Source organism: Apium graveolens, unplaced genomic scaffold (genome assembly GCF_009905375.1).
Source record: "Apium graveolens cultivar Ventura unplaced genomic scaffold, ASM990537v1 ctg5614, whole genome shotgun sequence".
Taxonomy (NCBI): Eukaryota; Viridiplantae; Streptophyta; class Magnoliopsida; order Apiales; family Apiaceae; genus Apium; species Apium graveolens.
In genome coordinates, this window is record NW_027419026.1 from 34,179 (window position 1) to 60,146 (window position 25,968).

The following is a 25,968-nucleotide window of genomic DNA, read 5'->3' on the forward strand; positions in this document are numbered from 1 at the left end:
CAGGGACCAAACTGCAATTTTGCAGTCCAGTCACCGGAAAAAGTCGGGGATGGTCGGAGAACACGTTCTCAGTGTCCTCACCCCACCAACACCTCCAGATCACATCTACAGGTTACCAGGAACACAACCATGCAATCAATTCATCCTAACAATCCCTGAGTTGGCCGGAATTTGGCCGTGAAATTTTCCAGTTTCCGGCGAACATCGGAAAACTTTAAAACACAACTCCCTTCTCTACAGACCTCGTTGGTTCATGAAACTTATACGACTATATTACAAATTTCACAGAGAACACAACCCACTATAACACAACATCAATCCATCACAGAATAAGAAACCCCCAAATTTCAATTAAAAACATTCATACGGGTTATAAACCCTAATTTTAAAATTTGAAAATCAAACTCAAATTTGAACATGTTATTGAACTCCAAATCAGACGTATGACATATGAAAATCATCAGGAAAACAAGCTCTACAACATGCAATCATCAAATCAAACAAACAATCATCCGAACAAAAATTCATATTTTTAATAAAATAAATTCGAAAATAAATAAATTTTTAGAAAAATAACCTTGATTTCTGCAGGTGTATGGATTACAGAATCTGGTAGAGCTCTTCAAGACCTTCAGATTGGTTACTCGAGCTTTCCAAACCGAATTCAATAACACCTCCAAATGCTTGTTTGATTCTTAGAACAGTTTTAGGAAATTCGGGTTTTTCTCTGAAAATTATATAATTATCTGTCTGCAAATGCTTTTGATACGAAATAAAATACGGTAAAAGGCTATTTATAATTACGGAAAATTAGGATCCCGTTGGATCATTCCGGATATAAAACGGTACGTTTATTTGTAAAAACTGATCCAAACGGTATCGGTTTTCGGGATAATTATCCAAATCAGTACAATTTGTACTGCGGTCTTGGTCTCAGCGCCTGGTTACACGTATTACGAAGTGATAATTGTGATAGTTTAGTAAAAAGCTCCCGTTTATCGAAAATACGGGTTTTATTGATTTACCGAAACGAATATTGTATCGAAAATGTTGCGCTGGGACCCGCGCAGGACAAACCGTACGCCAGATCGAAAAAGTCGAAACATGGAATATGCTCGGAATATTACAATTAGGTTAGGAAGGAGTTTTCGAAAGAGTTTCGGGTTCCAAAAACGTAACAACGGTTGACGTCGGTTGGTTCCCGTTTTTATAAAATATATTTTAATTACCCGGAAAAAGATTTTAGAAATTTCATATGATTCTTATAAATCCATAAACCAACATAAAAATAATTAGGAAGATATGACAATTATCTATATTTTATTTTGGACATATAAAAATTAAAATACTCAATTAATATTATTTTTGAATATTCAAGTACAGATAACACTTAACAATTAGCTCACAGAATATATACTGAACACACATAATAATTATATAATAGCAAAAATAATTACACGATATATCCCGGATATTACACAAGTGTTGGAGTTTTGGAGAAGTGGAATCTATGATGATGGTGGTGCTCAAGTATTATCTTTACAATAGGGGAGGATGAGCATGTCGTGACTTTGACTACAGTTCACCAAGCACTGCAGTTACCTGAGAACTGTGCTTATACAACTGTTGAGGAGACAGTTCTTCGAAATATGATGGCTAGTATGGGGTATGAAAAGACATTGGCAAAGCTGGGTCAATTGAAGAGACCTTACATAAGGAGGGAATGGAGTTTCTTCTTTGACTGCATTACAAAGGCCTTCGCCAACAAATGTTCTAATTTCAGTGCAATCTCCATACTCAGTCAACAAATTGGGTATGCTCTCATTAATCAAACTGATTTTGATTATGCAAGTGTTGTTTTAGGCTTTATTGGGGATATGATGACAGAAGATAGGAATACTGTGACGACTGAGAATTTTGCGACATAATTAAGTCAATAAAGTATGTGAAATATGATGTGATTATAATTATGTGATTAAGTGCTGATTAATTGTCTTATCTGTATACTAGAGTTTAGGAGCGTGGATATAAACGTTCCAATTTAAAGAGTCTGCTTAGAAGTATTGATGTGGTGTCGGGCCATCAGGTAGAACGGAACCCGTCCTAGTAAGGAATTAAAGAATATAAAATGTGAATTATGTGTGATTGAATGAAATGAATGAGTAATAAAGTATTCCGTCCTAAGTGACGTGTTGATTGGTAAAAATAATGAGAAGCGTAATCGAAACGCTGAGCGTCGGGCCGTCAGGCTGAACGTGACCCGGTACACGTAAAAGAGGATAAGGATTAAAGAAAGATAAATTCTATGATCAGACCTGAGTCATTATGTGACTGTATATGTGTGATCGCTTGACTATGTGCATGACTATGTGTTCTGTGTCAATTTTGTGAATTTTAAAGGAATTACGTGATTTAAATAAAGGTTTAATTAACCTTCGTGCATTTTTATAAAATCATCCGAGTAAGATAAAAACATGGAATCTGTTCTGTTATCTTTGTAATGGTCCTAGAGACTTTTTAAAAATGATGAGTGAATTTAATTGTTGGTCTTTGCATTTTTAAATTGATTTTATGTGAAAAATGTATTTATTAAAGCAAGTTTGCGAAATTCATATAAAATCAACCGTTCTCTTAAAAATTCATTATGAGTAATGGTTAAAAAGCTAATTTCGAGACCTACGTGTTAAAATTATCATTTTCAATAATTCTCGACTTCCCGAGAGAGATATATTTTATATTTGAATTTTGTTGCATTTGAGTAAAAAGAGAAAGAATGTGTGAGCTAAAAAGGAATTAATAGATTACCACTTTGCCCTTATTTTGGTGGAGTATAAATTCATTCACCCTCCCCCATTTTATTTTTCTTTTCTGTGCACTCACTCTTTCCCTCTCTTCTCTTTTCTTTCCTCTCTCTCTCGAATACTCTCTCTCACTCTCTCTCGGCTCTCTCATCTCTCATCTCTCTCACTTGCATGCAACCATCAAAACCTACTCAAACTCAAAGATATTGCTACCTTTAGTTGTTATTTTCGGTATACTCTTCGATTCCTATTTACATGTAAGTAATTATAGAAGTTTTGTTGGTTAATCACTATGGTGGTGTTCAAGAAAAACCATTTCTTGATGCATAACCATGAGAGTGAATTCAAGCATGTTTGGGGGTCATAAACTCGAGAGGAGACCCGTTATGGGCTCTCTCAAGTTCGACCACCACCGGCCATGATCCAAAGGAGAGCCGGTGGAGTTTCCATGATATGATCATTTGATTTTAACTTTGCATGTTATGGTTTCTTGAAAATTTGAAAAAGGGTTTTGCTTCTTTGATGAAACTCGAGTGTGTGCTTGATAAAATGGTTGTATTGATTGTGTTAGGAAGTATATGGATGTGTGTAAATGATTGTTACTTAAAAAATCAAAAAAATTAAGGTTTGCATGTGAGTTTATCATTCGGCTTTATGCTAACTAAGAAGAGAAATTTGATTTTGTGAGTTAATCTTGGTAAACACTAAGTTCATATGGCCTAAAAGTGATTGCAAGTTAGTTTTAAAGAAAATCAAGGTGTGCATGTTATTGATTAGTCCTTGAGTTGTAGATTATGTTCTTGCCGAATGAAAAATGAGATAAAAGGGGTTAATTGTTGATTAAGTGAATACATGTTGGTTGAATGAGTTAGGTGATGCATGATTTGGTGTTTAAGTGAATGGAATGATCTAGTTAAGGACTAAAATAAGTGGGAAATGTGATGTATTGCCTTGCATATTAAAAATCCATTCTTGTATGTTGATTTATGGAAAAACCCGAATGGGTTCTTAGGAGTAAAAAGGTGAAATTAAGTTGATTTAATGGCTAAGTAAGAGTTTGATTGCATGATAAAGATTAAGTAGTGTTGTGTTCGAATTTTGATGATTAAAAGAAGTTGATTTTGACCCTTAATGTGTTTATGATTCGGATTTTCGATTAAAAAGGATAAGGTTAAAGTGAATAAATGAATCTTGTAAATTTCATTAGTTGTGCATGAATGTGTGAGATTGAAATTGAATATATGTGGATGTGTTTTGTATGTATGGTTCGAATTAAGGAATAAAAAGGAAATTAAATCGTTTGTTATTAAGAGCTATAAGTGATAGCTATGATCGTAAAAGAGTTATATTAGTGTGATTTGAGAAATAGCCAAGGTTAAGCGAATACGCTTTGATTGTTTAGTATATAAGGATATAAAAGTTACGAGAAAGGGATATGCTATATGCTATGTGCTATGTGCTTATATGTATAAGCTATATTCGTATACTCGAGTCAAAGATATAATCGAGTTATTGTATAGAGTGATCGTTCTGGGAACGAGAGTTGAGAATCTGATTAAGATTTTGGTTTTATTGTAGATTCGGAGCGTAAGGGCATTCAGGCTAGGAAAAGAAAGGATTTACTAGGTGGCAGTAGTTCAACCTTCAGGAAAGCAAATCCAGGCAAGTAACTCTGATTACTTGTGTAAATGGTTATAAAGAGAATGTTGTTCATACCATGTAGAGTATTGAACTGTTTAAGTATGAAACCCTTGTTTTATGAAACCCTGATATTGATTTGAAGTACCCTTGTTCTTGATAACCTGTTATTGATAAGCCTATTGATTTCACCCTTTGATAATCTGTCTTTCTGTTCAAGTTACCTATTAAGCCATGGATTATATTGGACCCTTTGATTATTCTTGTTAACCCTGTTTAATGATACCCTGTTTCTCTTGATCACCCTATTGATCCCTAAATCAATGTTGATCCTTCTAATTTAGTGCCTTGTTCTCCTTGATACAGAATTCTTGTGAATTGTTCCTTGCGTACCTTTGAATTACTCCCTTTGTTTCCTTAAAATCTGATTTAAGAATGAGTTTCGACTTGAAAGAGTCCGAATGATTTCAAATGCTTGGTAATGATAAAATGAATTTTTGAAAACCTATTTGTTTTTCCAACTCAAGGTTTTTCCAAATGAATTCCTGATGGATTGGATTGGGACGTAAGAGGCTAGTGGGACTAGTCCAGTCATGGTAAGAGGCTAGCGGGGCTAGTCCAACTTAAGGCTGAAATTATGCCGATTGGTACCTTAAAGACCAGAATGGAGGTCGATACGGGCTGATCACTCGTATATAATGAAAAGGAAAGATAAAGTGATCCAATCAAGGGTTCTAAATGATTATTAAAAGGGAACTGAAACTTTCTATTCAGTAAATTGATTCTTGAAAATGAAAATGGTTTATATTACTTTGAAAAAAGTTGATTATGTTATTGTGGAGCTTAAAGCTCGAGAACCCTGATTCTTGAAATTATTGATCATATGATTGATTCTATATATATTGAAATACTGTTACTTTCCTCTATCGAAAGATCTATTCTGATCCTTTAATAATTTGTGATGAATGTCGGCTTTCGTCCTGCTTTGAGCCTTGTTCCTTGAAAGCCCCTACTATTCTTCAGATACCTTTCCTTAACCCAAATGCTGGGAATCTGCCACCTAGATCAAATAAAGTAGAATGCCCTGAGTTTGTTAAAGCATAATTTGATTTGATATTGTAGAACTGCTATATAGTTACTTGCTAAGTTTTATACTCATTTGTTTTGTTTTAATCTAACCATGGCAGTTAAGCAAGAAGATGGCCAGGCTTAGGCGCACTGCTCGTAAGAGCGTACCTGGTGGTCCCTACCATGTTGAGGGCTTCCGGTTGCCAGAGCAGGTAGTGGTATTTATGAGTGAGCTTGTGCCTAGAAAGAAGTGTATAAAGATACAATGAGTTATCTGTCGGTTCCCAGCCGGAATCGATGTTGGTTATTTAATAATATTTTGGGTTTGTAAGTTATATTTTGTGATTGGTAGTTGTAATCTTGTCTCATACTTTATCATGTTGATCCTGTTAGTAGTTAATCGGGGTTTATGCATATTTAATTATTAGATTAGAGGTGTGTGAGTCCTCATTTCCTAAACCCGAGATTGAGGGCGTCACAAATACTGTCTATTTTGCTAGATTATGTCAGCTTATCTATAGTGTTTGTTGTTCTGATAAGCCCCAATTAGCTAGTGAATCACCTTCACCATTTAGACTAGCTAAAAGAGCTTTTAATGACTTATTATCTACTGATAATAAGAAGGCTGTGTTAAGACCCCTCCAAATTCCTTTATCTGTCAAACATGCCTTAAAAACCTATGATCCAGTTACATATACTGCAATATATCCTGATGTCCAACCATCTGAACCTCAACCATCAGCACCTACCACCACTACCCATACACCTCAAACTTCTCAACCATAACCAACATTTACCATCAGGACATCTGTCAAACCATCAACTAAATCATCTCAACCTGAATCATCAGCACATACCATCAGATCTTTATCTTCCTGGCCAAAGAGGACAAAGTCTGTTCCTCAACTTCCACAAAAGAGAAGGAAGATGATTCTCAGAGATGAATCTGATAGTGAAGAGGAAACAGTTGAAGCACGGGTTCATGCATCAGAACCTGTGATAGTTGGAGCTGACAATGTTACTTCTCAGAAAGAAACTGCAGCTCAAAGTTCTGATACTTTGAAGAGGAAATCTGTAAGTTCTGAAGCTGCAAAAATAACTCCTTCACTGGCAAGGAGACTAAAGAAAATGAGGGCAGAACGGTACTAGGCCAAGCCTGTATCTGAGGAGTCAAATAAAGTTGAGGAAGGGGATCAGGAATCTCTGATCTCATCAGAACCTGTGGTAATTGAAGCTCTGCCATTCCCTACTCAAGCTCAGGATACTGTGTCAACACCCCCTGTTTCTCCTATTAAAGCTACATGTGATGCTAAAGAACAAGCTACAACTTCTGAAATAGATATTCATAATTTGAATATACCAAATGTTCTTTATCTGGAAGCTCCATCTAAAGAAGCTCAACAATCTTCAACTCATTTTCCAATTTTAAATGCTGAGATACCATCTATACCGACCACACCAGCTCTGGAGATAAATTCTGATGTTCGGAATTTAAATGAAGCTGTTCCTGAATCTCCAGTTACTTCACACACTGTTGTGCTGTGAGAACATAATGAGTCTTCCTCAAGTTCTGATGACAGTGTTTCTGTTGAGACTCCAGTTCCCATTCTAGGCAAGGAAGCATTAGTGAAAAAAATTTGTTAAAAAGGAAGCACCTATTCCTTGGGAGGATACTCACAGAGGTGTGGAGTGGACCAAGAAGTGGAATGACACTGATTTCATTCCAAGTTCTAACGTTCTGACAGAGCATATTGCTAAAGCTGATGAGTTGGTCACAAATGCTGATTTAAAGACACACTCAAGATCACTGCTCTATCTACCAAACATCTTCAAGGTCTACATTCTTCTACTCATGAAAATGTTGATACACTAAAGGAACATGCTGATAAGCTAGATCTACAGATCAAGCTTGACAAGAAAAGATATATCAGACATACTCTTGAGAAATTTGAAGCCATTGAGAAGATTCAAGAGAAGCAACATGCCCAAATTGATGAGGTCCTGGATAACCAAGTTTCTCAGAAAGCTCAATTGGAAGAAATCCAATCTTCAGTTGAACTTCTTCTTTACTTCCTGATGATGCCAAAAAGGAGGAGAAGGTAGTTAAGTCTAAATGCTCACCTACTCAAATACTGAAGAAAAAGGATGATAAAGGTGATGACCAAGGAAACTCTGATAAGAGCAGATGTCAAGCAAAAGTTCAAGGAAAATCTTCTACACAGAACAAGTCAAGTTCTGATAAGCAAAGTTTGATGTCAAGTTCTGATATTCTGATTTAGTCAGGATCTAAAGACTCTCAGAAGTTTTTACAAACTCTGAAGCTAAAAGGGAAGCAGACTATTGTTTATTATAAAAATCCTAAAATCCAGACACTTGATGAGGAGATAGCTAGAAGATTATTTCTGAAACAAAATCCAGGAATGGATTTGGAAACTCTCAAGGAGGAAGAAGCTAGATTTACAGCTGAGAAGACAAATCCTAAGTCTAAAGTTTCTGATGCGAAGAAATCTCCAAGGCCTAAGGAAAAAGGCATTGTGATCAGGGAAAAGTCAAATTCTGAGACTTCAAAGTCCAAGACTAGATCACAAACTGAGATTGATCCTAAGTCAAAAGGAAAAGAAAAGGTTGGTGAACCTTTAAAGATTGAGAAAAAGAGCAGTTCTTCCGTTCCAGTCTATCAAACTACAATGCATGATGATGATTTGATAGAAGATGAAACTGTTCAAATTTTGAAGAGAAGAAAGATAATTGAAGAATCTAAGACAACCTCTGACACTGCTCAAGTTGTTCAGAATGAAGAACAAGTTATAGAAGAAACAGCAAATTCTGATCAAGTTAATTTGGAAAAGATGACAATTGCTGATAAGAAGAAGCTGTTATGGAAGAAAGCTACTCCAGTTGAACCAAAATCCAATCTTATGATGAATCAACTCACAACATTTGGGTTGAGATCCAAGCAACTTAGAGATGAAGCTGGATTAGGTTCTGATGAAGAGAAGATACAAACATGAGTAGAAGTTACTCTAAGAGATCCTTTCATATTGACAGACAAACCATATGAACAAATTAAACAAAAGCACCTTGACAAAGTGTTGTCTGCTCAAATTGTGATAGATGCTCATGATAAGAATAATCTAAAGGAGAAATTGATTTTATTTCTCAATGATGGATTAACTTACAGACTAGATGATACTGATGTGCTAAAGAAGTATATCAGAGAACTTCAACATATTCACCATCTTCTGGAAGTAAAATTTGATGTTACAACAAGATGGTCAGAATACATTTTGAAGGCTATAAGAGATCTATTCCGAATCTCTGGTACAAAGACTTCTTAGTATATACAAATGATTAATGAAGGTGATGGAAGAGAAATTCCTATGCTGAAGAATTCTGCTAAGGTAGAAGTTATTCTGAAAGGAAAATGCTTATGTTATAATGAAAACTATTCACATCCTAGAGCTATCAGACTTGATGATGGACTTGAAAGAACATCAATTCAAGCTCTTAGAACAACCATTTATCAAATTGGTGATAGTAAAGAGGAATAACTGATGCAGGTCAAAGCACAGTTAGTTGAAATTCTGAGGAAAGCTGAAGACAAGCTGGTAAGAGATTTTGTTAAGAATCATTATGGATTCAGATTGATCCAGTGAAGTTGGTAAAACTACAAGGACCATAAGTTGTAGTTAATAGTCTTATTAAACTCTCATTATATTTGAACTTAAATGTTTTTGATATCATCAAATCTATTAACTTGTATATTTTTGCATAATTTACAAGTTGGGGGAGATTGTTAGATATATTTGAGATGTCATGTCTAATATGTTTCATGTTTAGTTTTCAGATCTTAATAAATAGAAAATATCAGTACTTACTGGAATCAGTACTTACTGGAAGTCAGAACTTAAGGATATCAGAACTTAGATTATTAGAAGATAAATATCAGAAGATGCATATCAGAACTTAAGTACGAGAGTACTTACAGTTAAGGAAGGAAGCTGATTTACAGGAAAGAAGATTGAGACTAATACAAAAGAAGATATGCATGGAAAGAGTTAGAGGACTGAAAGAATTGTATAAGATATCTGATTGATATATTTTAGGAGACAGAATTATATTCCATATCAATTAGAAGTTATCTTGTAACTGTGTACTATATAAACACAGACATAGGTTTACACTATATGTGTTATCATTATTGAGAAGATCATACATTGTAACCTAGAAGCTCTCGTGATATTTGTTCATCACTGAGAGAGAACAGTTCCATTGTAACAGAGTTTATTATATCGAATATATATGTTTACTGTTACTTGTTTTTGAAATTGATTCAATTGTATTCTACACTGTATTCAACCCCCTTCTACAGTGTTGTGTGACCTAACACGTCGTTAGCTCGACATAGAAATGCGAGATCAAACGGACAATAAAACGGCACTAACCACCTCGCGGTTTGCCGTGTCATCATAGTAATGCTTCAACCTCTGACCATTTACCTTGAATGCTTGGCCCTGATCATTCTCAAAAATGTCCACTGCTCCATGTGGAAACACAGTTTTGACAACAAACGGCCCTGACCACCTTGACTTCAACTTTCGAGGAAAAAGATGAAGACGAGAGTTAAACAAAAGAATTTGTTGCCCCGACACAAATGATTTGAGCACTAGACCCCTATCGTGCCACCTCTTGAATTTCTCCTTATATATTTTATTGTTTTCATATACTTGAAGTCGAAATTTGTCGAGTTCATTCAATTGAAGCATCCTCTTCTTTTCAGCTGCATCTAAGTCCAGATTCAACTTCTTCAAAGCCCAATACGCTTTATGCTCTAGCTCCACCGGCAAATGACACCCCTTACCATAAACCAACTTAAGCAGCGACATTCCCAATGGTGTCTTGTATGTTGTTCTATATGCACAAACAGCTTCGTCAAACTTCAAAGACCAATCTTTCCTTGATTGACACACTACCTTCTCTAAAATGCGCTTGATCTCTTTATTAGACACCTCAGCTTGACCATTCGTCTGAGGATGATAAGCCGTAACAATGCGATGATTCACATTATACCTTTGCATCATAGTAGTGAACTTGCGATTGCAAAATGCGACCCCTCATCACTGATTATGACTCTTGGAGTTCCAAATCTTGTGAATATCTGCTTGTGAAGAAAATTAAGCACTACTTTCGCATCGTTTGTTGGTAATGCCTTAACTTCAACCCATTTCGACACATAATCAACTGCCAACAAGATATACTGATTGTTACAAGATGAGACAAATGGCCCCATGAAGTCAATTCCCCAAACATCGAAGACTTCAACCTCGAGAAGCACATTAAGAGGCATTACCCACATGTTGACATCGATCACATTTCAAAATGAACTGATGAGCATCTTTAAACAAATTCGGCCAAAAGAAACCTGCTTGATGAATACGAGCTGCTGTCTTTTCTCCACCATAATGTCCTCCATAAGCCGTTGAGTGGCAATCTCGCAAGATCCCCCCCATTTTTCTATAAGGAATACATCTCCTGATGATTTGGTCAGCTCCTTGTCGAAAAAGAAACAACTCATCCCATATATACCACTTCACTTCATGCAGAAACTTCTTCCTTTGAGCGTATGACAAGTCGGGAGGTATGATATTACTCAGAAGGTAGTTCACAATGTCTGCATACCACAGTTCTTCCTCTTGCACTCCAAACAGCTGCTCATCGGGAAAAGACTCATTTATTAATGTCTTATCCAGTGAAGTTGCAATTGGATCCTCTAAACGCGAGAGATGATCAGCGACTTGATTTTCAGTCCCTTTTATGTCCTTGATCTCTTATTCAAACTCCTAGAGTAAAAGAACCCATTGAATCAATCTAGGCTTCGTGTCCTTCTTCGAGACGAAATATCGAATGGCAGCGTGATCAGTGAAAACTGTCACCTTCGTCCCCAGCAGATAAGATCGAAATTTCTCAAAACCATAGACGATAGCCAAAAGTTCTTTCTCCATAGTAGTGTAGTTCAGTTGAGCGCCATTAAGAGTCTTACTAGCATAGTAGACTACATGAAATATATTATTCTTTCTTTGCCCAAGAACTGCTCCAACTGCATAGTCACTTGCATCAGACATCATCTCAAATGGTTCACTCTAATCAGGTGCAGTTATGACAGGTGCCGTGATTAAACACTTCTTTAAGAACTCAAAAGTAGCCACGTACTCATCATCAAACTTAAACGGGACATCCTTCTCCAGAAGATTGCACAAAGGTTTAGAAATTTTTGAGAAGTCCTTGATGAACCGCCTGTAGAAGCCCGCATGACCAAGAAAACTACGAACTCCTTTAACAGAAATTGGTGGGGGAAGATTTTCGATGACCCCCACTTTGGCTTTGTCCACCTCAAGACCCTTACTAGAGACCTTGTTCCAAAGAATAATGCTCTATCGCACCATAAAGTGACATTTTTCCCAATTGAGAACCAAATTGGTCTCAACACATCTCTTGAGAACGTCGCCTAGATTCTGCAAGCACTCATCAAATGAATCACCAAACATAGAGAAATCGTCCATGAACACCTCCACATTCTGACCAATCATATCAGAGAAGATAGCCATCATGCATCTCTGAAATGTGGCTGGTGCTCCTCATAGCCCAAAAGAACTCTTCGGAATGCAAAAATACCAAAAGGACATGTGAATGTAGTCTTTTCTTGATCTTCTGGAGCGATACAAATCTGATTATATCTCAAATAGCCATCCAAAAGACAATAGTAATCATGCCCCGCCAATCTATCAAGCATCAGTTTTTGCGGATATACACTAAGGGTAGGTCTTTTCTGCCCAACTAAGACCCCATGTACAATAGATAACATAATGGACTAGAATAACATTACTATAGTTTGCTTGATCCCAGAATAAATCCTTGCACCCAACACTTTAGCACTTACAGTGATATTCAAGACGGTCTAAGCTTAGATATAATGTATATAATAAATTTACTTAGCTAGTTGCTTCGTGTAAGAATTCTCAAAACTCAACATTTTTTAATGATAAAACAGCCAAGTATCCCAACTTTAACATAATACTAAAGCAAGGTTAAATGAACTGGAGATCAGTAGTCCATACTAAATATATATTCAAATGCAAGGTTTTAACTTCTAGCATGACAGACCAATCTACATACCGTCTTTATGATGTCACTAAAATAAATAATGACAATTACATGTAGTTCTATAAAGTTACTTACTTTATTTCTAAGAAACTCGGGATTTGTTGACAAGGAATGTATTAGAGCAATGCGTTCCTGTTGGGAAAATAAAAATACTCGTGAACAAAAAAATGGATGACCAAAAACATAGGAAATGCGAAGTATGAACTTGCTATATTCTGGTGAACGGAAGTACTCCACTAGTTTTCCATTCAATACACCAAAATGAGATATTAGATCTATCAAGATATATACAACTAGCAAAAAGATAGATTATCATTTAACCATAAAAGTGAGTGGTACTGTACATCCAGATTTTAATATAGTAGAATGCGAAGGATTACAATAAAGGTATGAAACATCGTTGGCCACCGATACAAAAATAGTTAGCTAGTGGCATACCGCAAAAAAATGATCTCCAGCAATAGAAAGTTAATGAAGTAAAACCATCATGGCATGACAAATGAAGTACCACACATAACATTGAATATGCATCAAAACAGTATTACACACCTTAACCCACAAGGCTGAACAATCAAAGTTTGTTAAAAGCCATTTATGTGTATTCATGTTAAATGAGTCAGCTTCTTCAACTCCATCAAGGTAATGGCGGAACTCTGGACATACGCAAGCACTTCCAGCATATACAGCATCCACAAGCAACCATATTCCTTTCATATGTTAAAGGTTATGTACCCATATAGTTAAATCACCTTAAATTGCAGGAGTCAACAAAATACATAAAGAATTAAAAGCATCCTACTATCAAAAGGTTCTGCAAATACTAGATGATTGTTTCTTTGTTATGTTTAAAGTCAAAGGTAAACACAGTATATATATCTTATATTGCAGCTTTTCGTTTCATGATCTAGTACCTAAGCCAAGTAGCTTATATATGGATCTGACCTATTACAGGGATAAACAAAAGCTCATAATACTGGTCCATAAACATATGGATATGCAAGGCACCCCAGTTTTGCAGGGTGTTATTTAATGGGAAAAATTGGATCATTGTTGATCTCACGTAAAAAGGAGCAGGACGATTTTAAGGGAATGGTAAGCAAATTATGATCATTTAACTCATTATCTACCGTCACTTGCCTGTCTATAGTAATAAAATTACCATGACGAACTCATCATTAACATTTAAAAAGTCCAAACCATATAAAATTTCAATTTATCATTTGGTTTGGGAATGCCTGAGAATTTCATGGAAATATACTACGAAGTCCAAATAGATATGCATCCAAGTATTTCAGGACTATCTATCATCTTTTTTAACGAATTAAATGAATTTTTAACCTCGATAATTTTTCCTAGTTCAAGCAAAGGATCCACAGCTGTTGAGGAAGTAGTACCAACCTGAATGAGCATGCATACAAAATTTCTTTAGTATAAAATAATGCTTAGAATTTGTACATGAACACTGTTTAACTTATATTACAATGAAGACCGTGACTTTCAGTTATTCATTACTGAAAACAATATAGAACACAATGTACTCATGACCACAATTTCCGGTTACCTGAAGTTGATAGGATGACTTTCGGTTTTTTAATATATAATACATCTGACAGAACTCTGTCACATTTTACACAACATGGTCACATTTTCTAAAACTATCGGCTTGAAAAATGAAAATGGATTGCTTTTCTTATAGCTATATATATTCATTTCTTACAGTGGCACATAATAATAAGGGAATCAACCTAGAGGCGGTAGTATCATCCGGGATTGCTTGTTCAAGTATTTCAGCAAAGAGGGAATATTCATCGCATGACTCTGTTTTCAACGCCCGACAGGTCTCAGGATATATTCCCACTATCTGCACCCAAGAAATATTGTTAACTAAAAATCAATAAAATTTAGAAAACATTCAACATGTAGCTAAGTATAACTCTTGATATACTAATTTAAGCAAATTTGAGATCTTAAGAATATTACATGAAGGGTATGTGAAATCTACAGTGTTTGCAAAAATCTCTATATTACACATTATGATTGCAGTATCATTATTGCAGTCACATATATGTTCCTGATTGTCTAGATAAGTTGAATGACACAAACAAATCATTAAAATCCTTAATATATGCTAAAAGCATATTGTTCAAAAACAAAAGAGATCACATACTGCACTGTGAAAAGTGTACATGTACCTGACATGCCTTCTGTAAGGAGGAATGAGTTTGATCTGAACAATACACCACAAGCTTTTCAAGGGCATCTTTTCTAGTTCTTCTTAAAACTTTGTCACGGGCAGCCAAAAGTACAACTAGAACAGCTTCGCTTGCAGTGCCTTGTATTACTCCACCGCCATGTCCTACTTAAGGGAAAGCCCATGCACGATCAATTATCGCTTACAATTTGATCATATAACTTTATATTGAACAAAGAAAAGATTACAGAAGCATATTCAAAGACGAGATTGCTCATCCTTTAAGCCAATTATTAGCATGTACAATCTAAATTAGTTATCCAGGTACCAATTCTCACCATATAGTTCCCTTACAGCATATGATAATACTAGTGTCCTCTATTTATACAACTTAAGCCCATATTATAAATTCTAATTATCTTAATTAAGTTAATTCTCCTACCTATAATATAACATATATTGCCTAAAAAATATACGAATTAAAGGAATCTATGACATTTAAAAGTATGAAACAATTACCTGTGAAAAGGAAATGGTCAGGGAGCTTGAGTAGTTTGGCAAGCCAATCTAAAACAATCATTTCAAGTTCTGTTGCTGCAGGGGAAGTAATCCAACTAAACCCTACCATGTTAATACCAACACTCAACATCTCTCCAAGAATACCCGCCACACTGCTATTACATAGGAAATAAGCAAAATAGTTTGGGTTTTGCCAGTGGGTAACCCCAGGCGATATCTTTGCCTGAATATCTGCCACGAAAATACATATAGTATTGCACATCATTTACAATCTAAACTAATTTAACTTGTATTTTTTCCAAATCAAAGAATATAAAATTTCAAAAAAATATAAATTCATTTTGAGGTTTTATGCTCATGTGGTAGCAAGAAACTTCACCATCAAGAACATTCTGCAAAGATTCAGGCTGATCAGGTGCAGAATGAGGCAGTAGGTTACATAAATAGCCTGGCTGCATAAATTGATCATCTTAACTATTATTCAGAATTGTACAAATAGTATTCACATATAGATAACATTCATGAAAGATTAATAGTCCAGTAACCAACAGTTAAGCCTAAACTAACTGAAACCGAATAAGATTTATACAGTGGCATCAATTGTCAATCTCTACGATGCCCCTACCATAATCAACATACAATCTTGAAAAAACAAAATGTCACCAAGTGCCCTAAAATCACTAAAATCATTGGCATATGAATTAATTCCATGTTAATATAATCCCATACAGCCAAACAATGAACGTATAAAACTGCCAAAACGAAACACAAACAATCATACTTATAATCTTAAAGAACACTAGAAAAGCATACCTCAACTTGGCTTAGTACAGGGAAAGTTTCAATCATTTTATAATAATCAGCAATAAAGTCTACCATCTTATGTGCATTTTCTCTCCGTTGTTCAGCATCCATTGGTTTTAACACACCATCCCTACCTATTTCAGGAAACCAAATTATCAAACACCTCCAATACACACACACATAAAAACCAACAAAAATCACTTCAAGATTGCATTTTTTTTATCAAATTTACAAATGTGGGTCATGATAGATAGAGACTTACATCTCTAAACTTGGGTTTTTATCCTGTATTTCAGATGAAAAAGCAAATATTATAAACCCACGTTAAGGAAATTAGAGAAAGTTTTGATTTTTGTGTTCAATTACAACAAGAAAGACAAAATTTAGTGGCAGATCATATTTTATATGTTGACGTTGGTATGTGAAGTGTGCAAATATTGGATATATATGGACTGGCTTGTTGGAACGTCAGCGTATGCACCCGTTAAGGGCATCAATTCATCAATTCAATCGATGGAGTTAGTTATTATATACATTAAAACAATTTTTTTTCTTAATTTTTATGCACCCGCAAAACTTCATCAATTCATCAATTACTATTCATGAAATAAATTATATATATCCAATATAATACGAGAAATATAGATAATCTAAAAGTATTATTAATAGTTGAGGGTTCATTACCGCCAACAACATTAATTATAATAACTAAAAGTATATTAATTAATAAAAATTTAAATTTTGAATCATTTTGATTATATATTTATATACAATATTTATATTATCAATTTCAAGATTTTAAATAAATTTAAAATTTAAATAATATTAAATTAGTAAATATATAAAAGAACCGTGTCTTCCTTGAGATTAGAGTTGGTAATCCATAAAGTCATGAAAAATTGATACATTTGTGTGGGTCCCACCAATTGATGGCTATTAACAACTCCATCAAAAATCAAAGGTTTGGTTGATTAATTGATAGAGCATCATTTTTTATGGAGTAAAAATGGAACCGGTGCATGCTACTTCTGCAAAACAGGATTGATAATGCTAATGAATCAATGTTTTACTTTCCCCGGTGCATATGCTCGTAGACAAAGTAAAGTAATAGCCACACTTTAGAGAATGTTTTACTTTCCCCGGTGCATATGCTCGTAGACAAAGTAAAGTAATAGCCACACTTTAGAGCATTTCCAAGAGATTCTTAAGATCCCTCTTGAATATAATATAAATTATTAGCTCTTAGTAATTCATTGTACATTCATCCCCAACAATACTCTTTATGTTTACTCCTCAACGTAACTTAAAATCATTAAAGTACAAAATAAATTGGAAAGAGAGAAATTATATCCTACCATTTTATTATAAAATATTAGTTAAGAGCTAGTTAGAGGCTCTCAGAAATGAGGAGAGAGAAGGGGCTCTTAAGTTTTTAAAGAGTTTCTAAGAGTCTTTTGGAGCTCAAATTTAAACACCACTCTTTATTTTTCAAGCTAACTTAAGAGCCTATAGCTAACTTAAGAGCCTATATAAAGAGTTTGTTGGAGATGTTCTTAGTTCTTTGTATAGCTGTATATCCTTACTTTATAATATAGTTTTTTTTGCATGGTGTCGGTGTTCTCTAAATCGATTAACTTCTTTCATTATTGAAACTAGCTTATAACTCGGTGTCCTCTGATTTGATTGGTTTTAATTTTATTTTATCTCAATTTGAATATTTATTAATTTAATTCGGATAAATATTATCTATTATTTTATTTTAGTCCGGAGTCACTATATCACCTAACAATTTATATATTTCAATTTTAGTTTCAATAGTACAATTTTTTATTTTCAATAGTACAATTTTTTAGTCGGATCAATTGTCTTTATGTGGACCAAAAGTTTATATATAATGTTGTTATTCGAAATCTTTATACCAACCGAATTTTTAATATTTCGGCTATTATAGTGTGGATTATAGAAAAGATAATTTTATTTTTATTTTAATTTTATACTCCCTCCGTCCCAATTTATCTGTCTTGTTTGACTTTTTGCGGTCAAATTGACCCAACTTTGACCGAAAATTGCACATAGTAGATTATCGAAAATATTTATAAAAATTATATCATTCGGAAGTATGTTCAATGTACTTCAATATATATTTTTTAGTTTTTCAAAATAGTGAAATAATGAGTTTATATTTATGGTCAAAATTACGTCAATTTGACCATCAAAACTCAAATAAGACAGATAAATTGGGATGGAGGGAGTATTAGTCTGGTTCAATAGTCTAATTTTTAGCCCGATTCGAATAATATATATTATTTTGTTGCCTGAAATCTTTATATCGACCAATTTTTTATATATTTTATTGTTGCTCAAAATCTTTATACCGATCAAACTTTTAATATCTCGACTATTTTAGTATAAATTATAGAAAAAATGTTTTTTTTGATTAATGAAAAATGTACGAAGATGTAGGGGTGAGACAATTGTGCATTCGTTTCTTTTCGTCTTAATTGACTTCAAGTCATAAGTTTATTTTAACAAAATGAATTGGAATTAGAAATAGAATAAAATTAGAAGTGTTTAAAATATAGGGGTAATTAAGTAGATATAAAATATAACGGAAAGTAATTAAAATATTAAAACCATTAAGTGAGATTAATTAATTATTAAACAAACTTTTAATATTTTATTAATAATAAGATAGTATAGATAAATATGATTTGATAATAATTATTCGTATACACCTATATTTGTAAAAAGATCCAACGGTCCATATTAAATTGGTAATATAGGGATCATAACTAACAAAAATTTAGATAAGATCGCTCCCCTATGCATATTAGTTTTAGCCCAAAATCCATTACATCGACTAAATTCACTTGATTATACATAGTTTGATTTTAAATTTATTTTAACCTCGATCAATAGTATAATTTTGTTTCAATCAAGATGAATATCATATATTATTTTATCTTATTTCAATGTTAGTACACCATTAAATGAATTATCTTTATTTAAGTCTTAAAAAATTATCATAAATAATATAGATATAAAAACAATCACATTTATTATATAAAATCGGGTATATAAATCCAAATATGATACAGACCAACTGAATACCAAATTATTAATGTTTCATCGTACAATGCACGAATGTTTTATTTAAAAAATGTTTATTAATTTAAAATATTTATAAAAATCAAATTAAGGTTCAAATAAACAAAAAAATCATTGTGCTTCGTTTGATTTTTGACAAGTGGCATTTTATACCACTTAGAACGTCTTATAATGGCTTGAATTGATGTCTTGAAATCAAGTATTTTGTGTATTTGATGCGTTTTTCTAGTGTCTTTGCATTTCAGGGTATAACTTGTATAATTAGAGAGATTTCATCATAATAAGCCTAGGGAAGTACTTGGAACCAGTTGCGGGGAGTTGTGCGAAGAAATCAGCAAAATCAGGAGCAAAAAGATGAATTTTCCAGAAGTTGTGCAGGCGCCCGCCTGGGATATGCAGGCGACCGCCTGGAGATGCAGGCGCCCGCGTGGGAATTGAGGCGGCCGCCTGGGGTCGTAAATTTAGAATCTGGATTTTCTAATTCAACTTCTATTGGGCTTCTGAGACTGCTGTTTCTTGTGGACTCTTATATAAACCTACTTGAGAGATATTTCACAGTAACAAGTAACAAGCAAGTAGCAAGGAGAGAAGATTAAGAAGACCGTTTTAGCACACCATAACGAAGAAGAGGAAGCATACGTTATCTTATGATTCTTTTATTCGTTATAATTGTAGATGCTAGTTTTCTTTACTTTGAACCTTAATACTCTTGTGACGTACTCTGGTTTTATTAAGTATTTTTATTAGTTTATATTGTTGTGTGATTATCATATTTTCATATGAACCCATGGTAACGATGAGTTCTATCATGAGCTAATCGTGATCATGGGGTCATAGCGGATTTACTATGGATTTCTTTAGTTAATTGTTTAATACCTTGGTATGTGATGATTGTTTATCTAGCATAGGTTGTGCTTATTCGTCTTATGTGCGTCGCGAACATATAAGATAGCCTATTAATCTCTTGTGAAGCGACAGTGAATCTTGAGATCTAGAACTTGCCATGCTAGCATAGGTGCATATATTGTATGCATGATTAGTGGGTAACTCTAACCGTTTTACTTGCCCTATGTAATCATAATGAATAACTTGCGCTTAAATTGTTATGTTGATAGATATATAGGGTTTCAACATAATTGATGCCTATTCAACTTCTATCTTAATTATGGATGCTTGGTAGAATGGTACTTGTGCAACGAAAGTTGGCTTTTATCAGTTTCGTGTTGTTTGATTAATATCATCACCGTTACATGCTAAAGGTAATAACAATAACTATTGAATGAAGTAGTAACGAAGTTATGATCTCATGTGTGTTTAATATTGTGAATTCAAGTGCTACTTTAAGTGTTTAATTCTCGTAGTAATAATTAGTTAATCAACCTTAAGTGTTATTGTCTTGACATTGAGAAGTAATCATACATTGGTGAGTAAGTGTTAATTAAATATAATTAGTCCGAGTCTCTGTGGGAACGAACTGGAAATTATTCTATATTACTTGCGAACGCGTATACTTGCGTAAATTATTAGCGCATGCTTTGTGCCTAACAATTTTATTTTGACTCTATCTTCTTCTTCTTTTTTTATCATAGGGAACCCGCAGCCGCTACCCTTCGGGTGCGCACTGGGTAAACTCCACGGGTTCACACCATAGTCTATAAACCATATGAACTAAGATAAACCGCACTTAAGCGACAGGCTCTGGTTTAGGAGGTATAATCATAAATTCTCCTCCCGTGGGATTCGAACCTGTATCTAATCTCAATATGACTTCTCGATAAACAAATCTAAACGTCTATTTTTAGTTCTCGATAAGTCATTTATCTTTTACTATAAATACCCAGACATCTCGACATACACCTCCTTACGCCTTTGATATCTCTAAGTGACCTAATTTTTTCAAATCCAAACCATTTTCTCTCATTTCAAACTTTTTCTCTCTAATTTTTCCTACCCACTCAAATTCAAACACTTACAATGGCATCAAACACAATTATACCACTTATCCCAAAGGAAGGAACCAACTATCTTGCATTTACAGATGCAAATCAGGCTCCTAATACTTTCAAGAGTTTTGTGAAGTTTTTTTCTAAAACATACTTTGCAGGAGCTCTAACTGCAAATCCAGTGCTATACTTGGATGTTCTCAGGGATTTTTGGAACACAGTTGTGGTGAGGACTGTGGTGCATGAAAACCAGGTTGTATCTATTGTGGTTAACTGCTCCATTATAGGCCAACCAGTGGAATTTTCTGAGGATGATGTCAATGTGGCTTTGGACATCCCTACTGACAAGATGGTGGAGGTTCCAACTCAAGTAGAGCTAATTGGGTTCATGGACTTCATCAACTACAGTGAGAAGATCAACTTAGCAAGCCTGGACAAGAAGAACTTAGGGAGGGAATGGTCCTTTCTATTTGACTCATTATGAGGGCCTTCACTTGCAGAAAGACAGGGTATGACAACATCTTAAGTGTTGTCCAAAAGCTGGTGTTGTCAATGGCCCACAACAAACACCTCAATGTAGGTCATCTCATCATGGAGGAGCTGAGCACCAGGCTCATAATGCCCTTGGAATCAAGAGGTAAGAAAATCTTTCTTCCTAGATTCATAATGTCTACTTTAAATTATAAAGTGCATGACATTCACATGCTGAATGGTATAAATAGAACACAAATAGGCAACTGTAAGCAAGTGTCCAAAGTTCTATTTGGTTCACTTACTACTAAAATAAGGTAATTATAAGTATTCAAGTCACACCATTTATGTTGGAGAGATTCAGGACTTACCCTTACCCTATGCCTGACATGAGGTCTAATATTGAATCTAGTGCAATAATGGCTCCTGACCCTGTGGAAGTACAAACACAGGAACACCAACAAGGGCCTTCCCATAATGAGACCCCTTCTTTACCTATAGCATCTAGGAAACCAACCACTTCTTCCTCTCAAAAGGGTGAAGTGAGTAAAAAAAGAGAAAGCAGACGTCATTAACTGTAATAAATGAGACTAGTGAGGATCAAACAGAACCAGAGTCAACCTTGGTCAAGAAACCAAAGAAGGAAAAACAAACTGAGTTTACCACTCAAGCTACCTCTGCATCCTCCTAAAAGGATGTAGTTGAAAAAGAGGGATTAAAACAGACTTTTGGGGCATCCTCTCAACAGGGTGTCTCTATTAAAAAAAGCACTCTCCTAGTGCACCATGTAAAGAGTGTGCACCAACACTTGAACAAATTCAAGTGTATGAAAGGAGAAATAAGGATGGCACACACAAATAGAGCATATCTTTTGAAACTCCCTCATCTATTTAGGGGGAGATACCAACACTCAACTCTGAAATTTAAAATCTAATCTCTCAAATTTCTTCTTCATTCAATCAAACACTTAAATCTGATTCTCAAGTGTTTCCAAAATCACGTGACATGGTTCAAGAGACCGTGCTCACCACCCAGGACCCAAATTTAGTTGGTGAGAGGCTACATGCTGGGGTAGACCTTGATGACACCAACACAAATACAGGGGTTTCATCAGTTTTTACTGAAGACCCTGTGGTAGTTTCAAATGCACCTTCATATGCAAATCAACCTTCACAGGTTTTAAGGTTTGAGGGTAGTACTCCTGAGGGGGAGCTATCTAAATCCTCTCCAATTCAGTTGGAGGTTCCTCTTGGAGGAATAACTCCTCTCAAAACCCTTGCTGAAATTTCTCTCACAATTAAAGCTAGAATTTCAATTGCCAATGATCCTGCTATGGGGGAAGCAAGTACATCACATTCAAGTGATGGTACTTTGAAAAAATTACAAGGTTTTGAGGCTAAGGTACATGACAGTAACCTAGTCATCTCCCCTCCAATTCCAATGGAGGTTTGTTAGGAATATGTTGTGAACTTGATGATAAGTTGAATAAAACACCTTCATAGATTTAACTTAGTGTTTTTGTAGCTCTCGACGGATGTTCTACAATAGTCCCGACGGATGAACTTTATAGTCTCGACGGATGATAACTGAACAATAGTCCTGACGGATGAACTTTATAGTCCCGACGGATGAACTTTATAGTCTCGACGGATGACAACTGAGCATAGATGTGTATCTTGAGTTGTTGTTGATTGGTAGTTGGATTGGTATGATTTGGAATGGTAAAATTTGGGAATCATGTAAATATAGCCGTCGTAACGCCCGTTTACACATAGACTATTTGTGCTTAGCATTCGGATCAGAAACCTCACCGACCAAACTGTAACTTTAACAGTTTTAGCTAGCTCGTGTCGTAAGCTTCATTTTGGTATATGGTTCGCTTAGATCCGATTTACGGTTTAGGAGAAACGACCGTTTTAAGTTACGGCATTTTGCGAACGAACCTTTACCCCTCGCTTAACTTTGAAACCTTGTTTAAGGCCCTTAAAAGACTAATTGGATTACGAAAGAATTTTTTAAGGTGGATTAGGCAGTTGGTAAAGTACTCGTGAAAGAGTCGCCTTAAAATGTTTAAGGATTAATTTTATAAAAATGGTGAAGTCGAGGGTACTCGAGCGACTTATGTAAATTGTTAAGCGCAAAAGCGAACGGTAAGGTCTAAGTGGATAAAGTCTAGTTTCTTAAGTGACCGTGGTTTAATTCCGGCTTATGTTATTATTCATAGGTTACCAGACCCACTCTAAGCTTAAGTCTATCCCGGAACACTCAGGCAAGTATTCTACCCGTTATACTGTTGTTGTGATGTAAATATGTATATGCATTATCTTGTGATAAGTGCATGATTGTTATTAGCAAATCTTGCGATATACTGGAGCATGATATATATATATATATATGCATGCTTATATTATAATCTTGCTATCTCATCATTGATTCAATTGTTATAAACTGCATAATACCTATGCTAGAAATAGGAATTATTTGCGTATACCCTTAGTATAGGGGACCCAAATGTGGCGCCCCAAAATCCGGGGTCAAGGATCTAGGAGGCCATGCCATCTTGAATGCTATATAACACTTATCTCGTATCACAATATATAAATACTCACACTCTTACAACCCCACACTTATCACACACATACACTTATAGGTTATTGTCTTGAAAATGAACCATTCATTACTAGAGTAAATCAATCCATAAAGTGATAATTATTACAACCCAAAAGTAATTAAGTCTTACCGTGGAAATAACCTTTAAGTAAGGTTAGTCCATCGGCCAAATATTCGTTTCTTATTCATTATCTTACATAAGTCATACTTGTAAATAAGCCGGACTAAAAACAACTGAAAACCAATCCAGCTTAATCGATCTACCTGAGGTACAACGAAAAATATCCTACGGAACAGCTGGTCGTTTCCTACCCGTTTCCTAGCCGTGAGTTTCATGATAGGCATCTTGATTCACTGTTGTGTTGTGTCAATTTAAGAAAACAAGTGTGAGCTATAATGCTCAGCATAATAATATACAGTATGAAATGACTTTATGATAAACTCAAGTATAATACCATTTATGATAATTACATGTTATTAAAGATAGTTTTCCTTGGTGATACACATCTCTTTTCAAAACCATCATTTAATTGACTTATTAGTCTACAAATACCTTAATGGTAAACCCAACACCTAGGCTGGGTTACGGTATTGCATCTCAATTCCAATTAGAAGAATTTAGGACATTCTCTAGAGCCACCACATACGATGATCAGTCGTACTACGGAAATAGTAACCTTTTCTACATGTAGAGGGATGACTTCCTTACGCCCGGTTGTCACCCTAGCCGCATTCGGGCTTTATATGCTTCCCCATTCCACCCGGGTATTTCAGAGGGGCTCTCAATATCGGGCAATCCTTCTTCACGTGCCTTACTTTCCCACATTGGAAACACATCATGTTGGGTTGGGTGCAGTTGTTGGCAAGGTGTCGGGTTGGTCGAACCTGTAGCATTTCAGAGGGGGTCTCGCCTGGTTGCACACTCCAAGGTATCTTCTTCTACATGTATGACACTCCGGTATTGGGGCGCAGGGTTGGCTATGAAATGTTACCCTAGATTGTCCGCCACCCTGGCCAACACTTTCACTTGGGGCCTTTCTAATTCCGGGGCCTCTCGCAGATTGGGACACCACTCCCTTGACGAACCTGCTTGGAAGGCTCCTGTTTCCGGTTCCTCCTCCTCCTCCGCCTTGGCTTCCTATTTTCCTTTTCCTTCAAACTTTGCTCACTACCAGCTTCAACAATTGAGGATTTCTACACTAAGGTGGCATAATCTGTCAGCTCTAGTACTGCCACTCAGTTCTGGATCTACTGTTTCAAATCAAGCTAAAACCTTCACGCTTTCTTCGCTTCGGTATTCACAAACTCAGACAAAAATCATGACAACTCAGTAAACTTGGCCTCATATTCTGCCACAGTTATCTTATCTTGTATCAACTCTAGAAACTTAATCTCCATCTGAGTTTCCATACACCTAGGGAAATACTTGTTTAAGAACAATCAGTTAAATCTATCCCATGGAATCACAGCATCAGTCTCGAGGTTTCGTTTGGACTCCCATCGGTAGTTAGCTTCTCCTTTCAGCATGTAAGAAGCGAAAATGGTCTTGTGCCGTTCTTCCACACTTAGTATTTCGAAGGACTTTTTTATTTCCTTGAGCCAGGCCCGTGCCTCAACGGGGTCGTCAAATCCTAGAAACTCCTGGGGTTTGAGG

General features: G+C 35.2%; 1 protein-coding gene across 1 annotated transcript in view; it reads right to left on the reverse strand.

The window, feature by feature from the left end:
- LOC141702745 (tyrosine decarboxylase 2-like) overlaps window positions 1–20,079 on the reverse strand; it is a gene marked incomplete at its 3' end in the record, with an annotated part of 42,147 nt that extends 22,068 nt beyond the window's left edge. The window contains exons 1-9 of the mRNA XM_074506370.1: window positions 20,031–20,079; window positions 16,192–16,295; window positions 15,758–15,830; window positions 15,379–15,609; window positions 14,861–15,024; window positions 14,386–14,529; window positions 14,007–14,066; window positions 13,218–13,382; window positions 12,744–12,800 (exon numbers count right to left, since the gene is read on the reverse strand). Coding sequence (XP_074362471.1) covers window positions 12,744–12,800; window positions 13,218–13,382; window positions 14,007–14,066; window positions 14,386–14,529; window positions 14,861–15,024; window positions 15,379–15,609; window positions 15,758–15,830; window positions 16,192–16,295; window positions 20,031–20,079 — 1,047 coding nt within the window. The remainder of the gene's footprint in view (window positions 1–12,743; window positions 12,801–13,217; window positions 13,383–14,006; window positions 14,067–14,385; window positions 14,530–14,860; window positions 15,025–15,378; window positions 15,610–15,757; window positions 15,831–16,191; window positions 16,296–20,030) is intronic.
- Between the last annotated feature and the right edge of the window lie 5,889 nt (window positions 20,080–25,968).